A 12687-nucleotide genomic window follows, 5' to 3' on the forward strand; every position below is an offset into this window, starting at 1 on the left:
ACCAATAGGAAAGAACAGAGAGGAGAAGAGAGAGGAGAGAGTCTGAGAACAACAGGAAAGAAGAGAGAGGAGAAGAGAGAGGAGAGAGTCTGAGAACCAACAGGAAAGAACAGAGAGGAGAGAGAAAGGAGAGAGTCTGAGAACAAACAGGAAAGAACAGAGAGGAGAAGAGAGAGGAGAGAGTCTGAGAACCAACAGGAAAGAACAGAGAGGAGAGAGTCTGAGAACCAATAGGAAAGAACAGAGAGGAGAAGAGAGAGGAGAGAGTCTGAGAACCAATAGGAAAAAGAAGAACAGAGAGGAGAAGAGAGAGGAGAGAGTCTGAGAACCAACAGGAAAGAACAGAGAGGAGAGAGTCTGAGAACCAATAGGAAAGAACAGAGAGGAGAAAAGAGAGGAGAGAGAGAGTCTGAGAACCAACAGGAAAGAACAGAGAGGAGAGAGTCTGAGAACAATAGGAGGAAAAAGGAGGAGGAAGAGAAGAGAGAGGAGAGAGAGTCTGAGAACCAACAGGAAAGAGAACAGAGGAGGAGAAGAGAGAGGAGATAGTCTGAGAAACCCAACAGGAAAGAACAAGAGAGTCTGAGAACCAATAGGAATGAACAGAGGAGAGAGTCTGAGAACCAACAGGAAAGAACAGAGATGAGAAGAGAGAGGAGAGAGTCTGAGAACCAACAGGAAAGAACAGAAGAGGAGAGAGTCTGAGAACCAACAGGAAAGAACAGAGAGGAGAAGAGAGAGGAAGAGAGTCTCAGAACCAACAGGAAAGAACAGACAGGAGAAGAGAGAGTAGAGAGTCTGAGAACCAATAGGAAAGAACAGAGAGGAGAAGAAGAGGAGAGTGTCTGAGAACCAACAGGAAAGAACAGAGAGGAGAGAGTCTGAGATCCAACAGGAAAGAACAGAGAGGAGACGAGAGAGGAGAGAGTCTGAGAACCAATAGGAAAGAAAAGAGAGGAGATAATCTGAGATCCAACAGGAAAGAACAGAGAGGAGAGAGTCTGAGAACCAATAGGAAAGAACAGAGAGGAGAGAGTCTGAGAACCAACAGGAAAGAACAGAGAGGAGAGAGTCTGAGATCCAAAGGAAAGAACAGAGAAGAGAGAGGAGAGAGTCTGAGAACCAACAGGAAAGAACGAGAGGAGAGAGTCTGAGAACCAACAGGAAAGAAACAGAGATGAGAAGAGAAAGGAGAGAGTCTGAGAACAAACAGGACAAGAACAGAGAGGAGAAGAGAGAGGAGAGAGTCTGAGAACCAACAGGAAGAACAGAGAGGAGAGAGTCTGAGAACCAATAGGATAGAACAGAGATGAGAAAAGAGAGGAGAGAGAGAGTCTGAGAACCAACAGGAAAGAACAGAGAGGAGAGAGTCTGAGAACCAATAGGAAGGAACAGAGAGGAGAAGAGAAGAGAGAGGAGAGAGTCTGAGAACCAACAGGAAAGAACAGAGAGGAGAAGAGAGAGGAGAGAGTCTGAGAACCAACAGGAAAGAACAGAGAGTCTGAGAACCAATAGGAATGAACAGAGGAGAGAGTCTGAGAACCAACAGGAAAGAAACGAGATGAGAAGAGAGAGGAGAGAGTCTGAGAACAAACAAGAAAGAACAGAGAGGAGCGAGTCTGAGAACCAATAGGAAAGAACAGAGAGGAGAAGAGAGAGGAGAGAGTCCTGAGAACCAATAGGAAAGAACAGAGAGGAGAAGAGAGAGAGAGAGAGTCTGAGAACCAACAGGAAAGAACAGAGAGAGGAGAGAGTCTGAGAACCAATAGGAAAGAACAGAGAGGAGAGAAAAGAGAAGGAGAGAGAGAGTCTGAGAACCAACAGGAAAAGAACAGAGAGGAGAGGAGTCTGAGAACCAACAGGAAAGAAGAGAGAGGAGAGAGTCTGAGAACCAATAGGAAAGAACAGAGAGGAGAAGAGAAGAAGAGAGGAGAGAGTCTGAGAACCAATAGGAAAGAACAGAGAGGAGAAGAGAGAGGAGAGAGTCTGAGAACCAACAGGAAAGAACAGAGAGGAGAGAGTCTGAGAACCAATAGGAAAGAACAGAGAGGAGAGAGTCTGAGAACCAACAGGAAAGAACAGAGAGGAGATTAGAGAGGAGAGAGTCTGAGAACCAATAGAAAAGAACAGAGAGGAGAGTCTGATCCAACAGGAAAGAACAGAGATGTGAAGAGAGAGGAGAGAGTCTGAGAACCAACAGGAAAGAACAGAGAGGAGAGAGTCTGAGAACCAACAGGAAAGAACAGAGAGGAGAGAGTCTGAGAACCAACAGGAAAGAACAGAGAGGAGAAGAGAGAGGAGAGAGTCTGAGAACCAATAGGAAAGAACAGAGAGGAGAAGAGAGAGGAGAGAGTCTGAGAACCAACAGGAAAGAACAGAGAGGAGAAGAGAGAGGAGAGAGTCTGAGAACCAACAGGAAAGAATAGAGAGGAGAGAGTCTGAGAACCAATAGGAAAGAACAGAGAGGAGAGAGTCTGAGAACCAACAGGAAAGAACAGAGAGGAGATTAGAGAGGAGAGAGTCTGAGAACCAATAGAAAAGAACAGAGAGGAGAGTCTGAACCAACAGGAAAGAACAGAGATGTGAAGAGAGAGGAGAGAGTCTGAGAACCAACAGGAAAGAACAGAGAGGAGAGAGTCTGAGAACCAACAGGAAAGAACAGAGAGGAGAAGAGAGAGGAGAGAGTCTGAGAACCAACAGGAAAGAACAGAGAGAGAAGAGAGAGGAGAGAGTCTGAGAACCAACAGGAAAGAACAGAGAGGAGAGAGTCTGAGATCCAAAAGGAAAGAACAGAGAGGAGAAGAGAGAGGAGAGAGTCTGAGAACCAACAGGAAAGAACAGGAGGAGAAGAGAGAGGAGAGAGTCTGAGAACCAATAGGAAAGAACAGAGAGGAGAGAGTCTGAGAACCAACAGGAAAGAAAAGAGAGGAGATAATCTGAGAACCAACAGGAAAGAACAGAGAGGTGCGAGTCTGAGAACCAACAGGAAAGAACAGAGAGGAGAGAGTCTGAGAACCAATAGGAAAGAACAGAGGAGAGAGTCTGAGAACCAACAGGAAAGAACAGAGAGGAGAAGAGAGAGGAAGAGAGTCTGAGAACCAACAGGAAAGAACAGAGAGGAGAAGAGAGAGGAAGAGAGTCTGAGAACCAATAGGAAAGAACAGAGAGGAGAAGAGAGAGGAAGAGAGTCTGAGAACCAATTGGAAAGAACAGAGAAGAGAGAGGAGAGAGTGAGAACCAATAGGAAAGAACAGAGAAGAGAGAGGAGTGAGTCTGAGAACCAATAGGAAAGAACAGAGAAGAGAGAGGAGAGAGTGAGAACCAATAGGAAAGGACAGATGGATGATGATGGATTTGGATAAGACACCATAGAGAGAGTGTGTGTGTGTGTGCTCCAGGGGAACGTGCGGTTTCTGAAGCTGCTCCTGTCTCGTCGTGCTGATTGGCTGCAGAAGGATCTAGAGGAGGTAACACCCCTCCATCTGGCGACCCGTCACCCCTCCCCCAAACCCCTGGCCTTGCTGCTCATACACATAGGACCTGGAGAGGTGGATACACAGGACAAGAACAAGGTACCACACACACTGTTTACAAAGTTGGGTAATAGTTCTATCAAACATACTTGTTATGGAACTGTCCCGGCTCTTTGATTTGATTGACTGAATTAGAGTTCACGTGGAGTTCTGAGCAATCCAGACACACACACACACATGACAATTGGCTGCTTTGTCCTGACTCTTCAAGGCAGACAGTTGTGCCAAATACATTCTACACGCACGCACACACACACAGGCCCCCTCTGTCTGTAGCGATGATGTCTATCTGTCTGTTAGTTCTGTAATGATCCAATATGCATCATCAGCATGTCAGATGACACTGGTTTCAGTATGTCCCAGAATAGATCTCTAACAACAGCCATAGAGGAGGTGATATCTCTGTTATAGCATACTGTTACTGTCACTGTTACTGTCACTGTTACTGTTACTGTCACTGTTACTGTCACTGTTACTGTCACTGTCACTGTTACTGTCACTGTCACTGTCACTGTCACTGTTACTGTCACTGTCACTGTTACAGTCATTATTACTGTCACTGTTATTGTCACTGTTACTGTCACTGTTACTGTCACTTTTACTGTCACTGTCACTGTTACTGTCACTGTTACAGTCATTATTGCTGTCACTGTTATTGTCACTGTTACTGTTACTGTCACTGTTACTGTCACTGTCACTGTTACAGTCATTATTACTGTCACTGTTATTGTTACTGTCACTGTTACTGTCACTGTTACTGTCACTGTCACTGTTACTGTCACTGTTACTGTTACTGTCACTGTTACTGTCACTGTCACTGTTACAGTCATTATTACTGTCACTGTTATTGTCACTGTTACTGTCACTGTTACTGTCACTGTTACTGTCACTGTCACTGTTACAGTCATTATTACTGTCACTGTTATTGTCACTGTTACTGTCACTGTTACTGTCACTGTCACTGTTACTGTCACTGTCACTGTTACAGTCATTATTACTGTCACTGTTATTGTCACTGTTACTGTCACTGTTACTGTCACTGTTACTGTCACTGTCACTGTCACTGTTACAGTCATTATTACTGTCACTGTTATTGTCACTGTTACTGTCACTGTCACTATTACAATCATTATTACTGTCCCTATTACAGTCATTATTACTGTCACTGTTACTGTCACTATTACAATCATTGTTACTGTCACTGTTACAGTCATTGTTACTGTCACTGTTACAGTCATTGTTACTGTCACTATTACAGTCCTTGTTACTGTCACTGTTACAGTCATTGTTACTGTCACTATTACAGTCATTATTACTTTCACTGTTATTGTCACTGTTACTGTCACTGTTACTGTCACTGTTACTGTCAAAAAAATCAAATCAAATCAAATTTATTTGTCACATACACATGGTTAGCAGATGTTAATGCGAGTGTAGCGAAATGCTTGTCACTATCACTGTTACAGTCATTATTACTGTCACTGTTAATTTCACTGTTACTGTCACTGTCACTATTACAATCATTATTACTGTCCCTATTACAGTCATTGTTACTGTCACTGTTACTGTCACTATTACAATCATTGTTACTGTCACTGTTACAGTCATTGTTACTGTCACTGTTACAGTCATTGTTACTGTCACTATTACAGTCCTTGTTACTGTCACTGTTAGTATCATTGTCACTGTCACTGTTACTATTACTGTCACTGTCACAGTCATTATTACTGTCGCTGTTATTGTCACTGTTACTGTCACTGTCACTATTACAGTCATTGTTACTGTCACTGTTACAGTCATTATTACTGTTACTGTCACTTACAGTCATTATTACTGTCACTGTCACAGTCATTATTACTGTCACTGTTACTCAAATCAAATCAAATTTATTTATATAGCCCTTCGTACATCAGCTGATATCTCAAAGTGCTGTACAGAAACCCAGCCTAAAACCCCAAACAGCAAGCAATGCAGGTGGAGAAGCACGGTGGCTAGGAAAAACTCCCTAGAAAGGCCAATACCTAGGAAGAAACCTAGAGAGGAACCAGGCTATGTGGGGTGGCCAGTCCTCTTCTGGCTGTGCCGGGTGGAGATTATAACAGAACATGGTCAAGATGTTCAATGTTCATAAATGACCAGCATGGTCGAATAATAATAAGGCAGAACAGTTGAAACTAGAGCAGCAGCACAGTCAGGTGGAAGTTGAAACTGGAGCAGCAGCATGGCCAGGTAGACTGGGGACAGCAAGGAGTCATCATGTCAGGTAGTCCTGGGGCATGGTCCTAGGGCTCAGGTCAGTTGAAACTGGAACAGCAGCATGGCCAGGTGGACTGGGGACAGCAAGGAGTCATCATGTCAGGTAGTCCTGGGGCATGGTCCTAGGGCTCAGGTCCTCCGAGAGAGAGAAAGAAAGAGAGAAGGAGAGAATTAGAGAACGCACACTTAGATTCACACAGGACACCGAATAGGACAGGAGAAGTACTCCAGATATAACAAACTGACCCCAGCCCCCCGACACATAAACTACTGCAGCATAAATACTGGAGGCTGAGACAGGAGGGGTCAGGAGACACTGTGGCCCCATCCGAGGACACTGTCACTGTTACTGTCACTGTCACTGTTACTGTCACTGTCACTGTTACAGTCATTATTACTGTCACTGTTATTGTCACTGTTACTGTCACTGTTACTGTCACTGTCACTGTTACAGTCATTATTACTGTCACTGTTATTGTCACTGTTACTGTCACTGTTACTGTCACTGTCACTGTTACTGTCACTGTCACTGTCACTGTTACAGTCATTATTACTGTCACTGTTATTGTCACTGTTACTGTCACTGTTACTGTCACTGTTACTGTCACTGTCACTGGTACAGTCATTATTACTGTCACTGTTATTGTCACTGTTACTGTCACTGTCACTATTACAATCATTATTACTGTCCCTATTACAGTCATTGTTACTGTCACTATTACAATCATTGTTACTGTCACTGTTACAGTCATTGTTACTGTCACTGTTACAGTCATTGTTACTGTCACTATTACAGTCCTTGTTACTGTCACTGTTACAGTCATTGTTACTGTCACTGTTACAGTCATTATTACTGTCACTGTTATTGTCACTGTTACTGTCACTGTCACTATTACAATCATTATTACTGTCCCTATTACAGTCATTGTTACTGTCACTGTTACTGTCACTATTACAATCATTGTTACTGTCACTGTTACAGTCATTATTACTGTCACTGTTACAGTCATTGTTACTGTCACTATTACAGTCCTTGTTACTGTCACTGTTAGTATCATTGTCACTGTCACTGTTACTATTACTGTCACTGTCACAGTCATTATTACTGTCACTGTTATTGTCACTGTTACTGTCACTGTCACTATTACAGTCATTGTTACTGTCACTGTTACAGTCATTGTTACTGTCACTGTCACTTACAGTCATTATTACTGTCACTGTCACAGTCATTGTTCCTGTCACTGTTACCGTCATTGTTACTGTCACTGTTACAGTCATTGTTACTATCACTGTTACTGTCATGTTACTGTCACTGTCACTATTACAGTCATTGTTACTGTCACTGTTACTGTCATTGTTACTGTCATTGTTACTGTCACTGTTACAGTCATTGTTACTGTCACTGTTACTGTCACTGTTACAGTCATTGTTACTGTCACTGTTACTGTCATTGTTACCATCACTGTTACTGTCATGTTACTGTCACTGTCACTATTACAGTCATTGTTACTGTCCCTGTTACTGTCATTGTTACTGTCATTGTTACTGTCACTGTTACTGTCCTTGTTACTATCACTGTTACTGTCATGTTACTGTCACTGTCACTATTACAGTCATTATTACTGTCACTGTTACAGTAATTGTTACTGTTACTGTCACTGTTGCTGTCATGTTAAATCTTCAGGCTTTGTGTGTTTCTGTAGAATATGTTCTAGGGCTTTTTGATTTAGTTCACAGTTATTTCTAGGGGCAAATAGCCTGGAGGTTAGAGCCTGGAGGTTAGAGCCTGGAGGTTAGAGCCTGGAGGTTAGAGCCTGGAGGTTAAAGTCTGGAGGTTAGAGCCTGGAGGTTAAAGTATGGAGGTTAGAGCCTGGAGGTTAAAGTCTGGAAGTTAGAGCCTGGAGGTTAGAGCCTGGAGGTTAGAGCCTGGAGGTTAGAGCCTGGAGATTAAAGTCTGGAGGTTAGAGCCTGGAGGTTAGAGCCTGGAGGTTAGAGCCTGGAGGTTAGAGCCTGGAGGTTAAAGTCTGGAGGTTAAAGTCTGGAAGTTAGAGCCTGGAGGTTAGAGCCTAGAGGTTAGAGTCTGGAGGTTAGAGTCTGGAGGTTAGAGCCTGGAGGTTAGAGCCTGGAGGTTAGAGCCTGGAGGTTAGAGCCTGGAGGTTAAAGTCTGGAGGTTAGAGCCTGGAGGTTAGAGCCTGGAGGTTAGAGCCTGGAGGTTAGAGTCTGGAGGTTAGAGCCTGGAGGTTAGAGCCTGGAGGTTAGAGCCTGGAGGTTAGAGTGTTGGGCCAGTAACCAAAGGGTTACTTTAACCCCAATTGCTCCACGGGGGCCTGACAATGGTGACCCTGGCTGTGACCCCAGGGGGAGTTTGGATATGCAAGAAACACATTTCCATTACACATTAACAGGTCAAATATAAGCACCCCCAAATTATTATTACAATAGTGTCTGACACCCCCCCCTCTCTCTCTCTCTCCCCCTGCAGCAGACTGCGCTCCACTGGTCAGCGTTCTATAACAGACCAGAGCACGTCAGACTGCTCATCAAACACGACTCCAACATTGGCATCCCAGACAGCGAGGGCAAGATCCCCCTACACTGGGCTGCACACAGCCAGGAGCACACCGCTATACACACCGTCCGCTGTATACTGGTACACACACACACACACACACACACACACACACACACACACACACACACACACACACACACACACACACACACACACACAGTATCTATCCAGTGAGAATATCATCCTTACACACACCATCCTCTGCTTACTGATGTAAATGAGGTGTGTGTGTGTGCGTAGGAGGCGGCTCCTACCGAGTCTCTGTTGAACTGGCAGGACTATGAGGGGCGCACGCCTTTGCACTTTGCTGTTGCCGATGGCAACGAGGCAGTGGTGGAGGTGCTGACATCGTATGAAGGCTGCAGCGTCACGGCGTACGACAACCTGTTCAGAACCCCGCTGCACTGGGCTGCACTGCTGGGTAAGAGACTGTGTTTACAATGTGGATCCTGTCATCAGAATGTGGTTCCATCACTGGTCCAGATACTGTACCGGTGGGGGGGGGGGGGACCCGAGCTGAACCTGGATATGTTGATGTGTGTTTCAGGACATGCCAAGATAGTGCACTTGTTGTTGGAGAGGAACACATCAGGCACCATCCCCTCAGACAGCCATGGGGCCACACCTCTACATTATGGAGCTCAGAGCAACTACGCTGTACGTAGACACACGCACATGCACACACGCGCTCGTTTTCACCTTATATCAGGGACTCATGTGTGTGCGTGTGTGTGCGTGCGTACGTGCACGTGTGTGTGTGCATGTGTGTGTGTGTGTGTGTGTGCGTACGTAGGAGACGGTGGGTGTGTTTCTGTCCCACCCCTCTGTGAAAGACGAGCCAGATCTGGAGGGCCGCACAGCGTTCATGTGGGCTGCTGGGAAAGGAAGCGATGATGTCATACGCACCATGCTGACACTCACGCCTCACATCGACATCAACATGGCCGACAAGTACGGAGGCACTGGTGAGGAACTCTGGGATGTGTTTAATACGCAGGGATTGTTTCAGTCAGCAGTAGACTAAGAGCTGCTGTGACACCTCCCCCTTCATCCCCTACCCCCCTCACCGCCTTCACCACAGTTTCCCAGATCTTAATGTCCTGGTACCATCAGAGCTACTCAGAGAGATAAACAGATGCGCAGGATGACTCACACACACTCACACATTCACACACTCACACTCACACACTGGTGCTAGCCTCTGTCATCCTGCACGTGTAGGAATGTTGAGGCACTGGAGGTGACGCAGGTGGCAGGACAGCGGCTGTCTGATGTCACAGGGGATTCCCCAGAGTGGCATAGATGTCAGGGGATTCCCCGAAAGCAGTGGAGCGGGAGAGACAAGTGGAGAGAGACACACGCGCACGCACGCGCACACACATACAGACACACATACACCATTCCCAAGCTGTAGACATGCTATCCTTTGTCCCCTGCTCTGCCCTGTGGGCTGATTGGGGCACTAATCATCATGGTGATGCCCCTGCTTCCTGCCCTGCAGGGACAATTTATGTGAGCATATGCTAATGAGTTGGTAAAATATGCAAATAATCTGGTGTACTATGCTAATGAGGTTGAGTGTGATGGGGAGCAGAGTGGGTTGATCAGAGTCACTGGAGTAGATAGATGGGCCAGGGTGTAAATATTGACTGACATTAAATAACAACACAGTACAGGGTCAAAGTGCAACAAATTACTTTTCATTTGACAAACTGGTTCTGAAAACTCGAGTAGGTGAGGCTGCTGAAGTGTGTGGAGACTGAAAATCTCAACTAAATGTGTGTGTGTGTGTTGCAGCGCTGCATGCGGCCTCTCTGTCAGGTCATGTGAGTACAGTGATGTTTCTGTTGGAGAGAGGAGCCATAGTGGACAGTCTAGACGTGATGAAACACACGCCTCTGTTCAGAGCCTGTGAGATGGGACACCGCCACATCATCCTCACACTTATCAAAGGTACACAACAAAGATGGTGGATAAATTAAGATTTAGTTTTACTCAGGTCGTTGACCATTGGAAAAAAGGAGCGAGTGAGATGTCTCCTCACATCCCCAAATATACACATTCCCCCTCACATCCCCAAATATACACATTTCCCCTCACATCCCCCAATATACACATTCCCCCTCACATCCCCAAATATACACATTCCCCCTCACATCCCCAAATATACACATTTCACCTCACATCCCCAAATATACACATTTCCCCTCACATCCCCAAATATACACATTTCCCCTCACATCCCCAAATATACACATTTCCCCTCACATGAACATTATGCGCATGAAGCATGGTGTGTGTCATTTCACTTTTGTGTATAGTCAATCATAATTGAGCACAGAGGTATATAATGATTATATACATACAAATTGGGCCAAGTTAAAACCTAGGCAACAGTAATCTTTTTTTGATGTCTATAATCGTTTATGACCGTATGTACCTCTGTGATTAATTATGATTAACTATATGCAAAGTGAATAGAATTTGTTCCACACCTACCATGCGTCATGTGCATGTGAGGTGAAATGTGTATATTAGGGGATGTGAGGTGAAATGTGTATATTTGGGGATGTGAGGGGGAATGTGTATATTTGGGGATGTGAGGGGGAATGTGTATATTGGGGGATGTGAGGGGAAATGTGTATATTTGGGGATGTGAGGGGGAATGTGTATATTTGGGGATGTGAGGGGAAATGTGTATATTTGGGGATGTGAGGGGGAATGTGTATATTTGGGGATGTGAACACTCAGTTTGTTTGACCTGATGAAGATCCGGTTCGGATCGAAACGTTGTCTAATAAAGCTGTGAATTGGGAGGTTGATTCAATAATATCTGCCATTTAGCAGACGCTTTTATCCAAAGCAACTTATAGCCATTTTGTATGTGGTGCTATGCTCTATCTACTGAGTCATACAGGACTACACTAGTGTACCATGCTCTACCTACTGAGTCATACAGGACTACACTAGTGTACCATGCTCTACCTACTGAGTCATACAGGACTACACTAGTGTACCATGCTCTACCTACTGAGTCATACAGGACTACACTAGTGTACCATGCTCTACCTACTGAGTCATACAGGACTACACTAGTGTACCATGCTCTACCTACTGAGTCATACAGGACTACACTAGTGTACCATGCTCTACCTACTGAGTCATACAGGACTACACTAGTGTACCATGCTCTATCTACTGAGTCATACAGGACTACACTGGTGTACCATGCTCTACCTACTGAGTCATACAGGACTACACTAGTGTACCATGCTCTACCTACTGAGTCATACAGGACTACACTAGTGTACCATGCTCTACCTACTGAGTCATACAGGGACTACACTAGTGTACCATGCTCTACCTACTGAGTCATACAGGGACTACACTAGTGTACCATGCTCTACCTACTGAGTCATACAGGACTACACTATTGTACCATGCTCTACCTACTGAGTCATACAGGACTACACTAGTGTACCATGCTCTATATACTGAGTCATACAGGACTACACTAGTGTACCATGCTCTATTTACTGAGTCATACAGGACTACACTAGTGTACCATGCTCTACCTACTGAGTCATACAGGACTACACTAGTGTACCATGCTCTACCTACTGAGTCATACAGGACTACACTAGTGTACCATGCTCTACCTACTGAGTCATACAGGACTACACTAGTATACCATGCTCTACCTACTGAGTCATACAGGACTACACTAGTGTACCATGCTCTACCTACTGAGTCATACAGGACTACACTAGTGTACCATGCTCTACCTACTGAGTCATAAAGGACTACACTAGTGTACCATGCTCTACCTACTGAGTCATAAAGGACTACACTAGTGTACCATGCTCTACCTACTGAGTCATACAGGACTACACTAGTGTACCATGCTCTACCTACTGAGTCATACAGTACTACACAAGTGTACCATGCTCTACCTACTGAGTCATACAGGACTACACTAGTGTACCATGCTCTACCTACTGAGTCATACAGGACTACACTAGTGTACCATGCTCTACCTACTGAGTCATACAGGACTACACTAGTGTACCATGCTCTACCTACTGAGTCATACAGGACTACACTAGTGTACCATGATCTACCTACTGAGTCATACAGGACTACACTAGTGTACCATGCTCTATCTACTGAGTCATACAGGACTACACTAGTGTACCATGCTCTACCTACTGAGTCATACAGGACTACACTAGTATACCATGCTCTACCTACTGAGTCATACAGGACTACACTAGTGTACCATGCTCTACCTACTGAGTCATACAGGACTACACTAGTGTACCATGC

General features: G+C 44.9%; 1 protein-coding gene across 1 annotated transcript in view; it reads left to right on the forward strand.

Moving 5' to 3' along the window:
- LOC116356745 (inversin-like) overlaps positions 1–12687 on the forward strand; it is a 100312-nt gene that overhangs the window by 74473 nt on the left and 13152 nt on the right. Inside the window, exons 2-7 of the mRNA XM_031803381.1 lie at positions 3364–3572; positions 8272–8439; positions 8602–8782; positions 8909–9018; positions 9155–9326; positions 10159–10314. Coding sequence (XP_031659241.1) covers positions 3364–3572; positions 8272–8439; positions 8602–8782; positions 8909–9018; positions 9155–9326; positions 10159–10314 — 996 coding nt within the window. The remainder of the gene's footprint in view (positions 1–3363; positions 3573–8271; positions 8440–8601; positions 8783–8908; positions 9019–9154; positions 9327–10158; positions 10315–12687) is intronic.

This window comes from Oncorhynchus kisutch, linkage group LG2 (assembly GCF_002021735.2).
Source record: "Oncorhynchus kisutch isolate 150728-3 linkage group LG2, Okis_V2, whole genome shotgun sequence".
Taxonomy (NCBI): domain Eukaryota; kingdom Metazoa; phylum Chordata; class Actinopteri; order Salmoniformes; family Salmonidae; genus Oncorhynchus; species Oncorhynchus kisutch.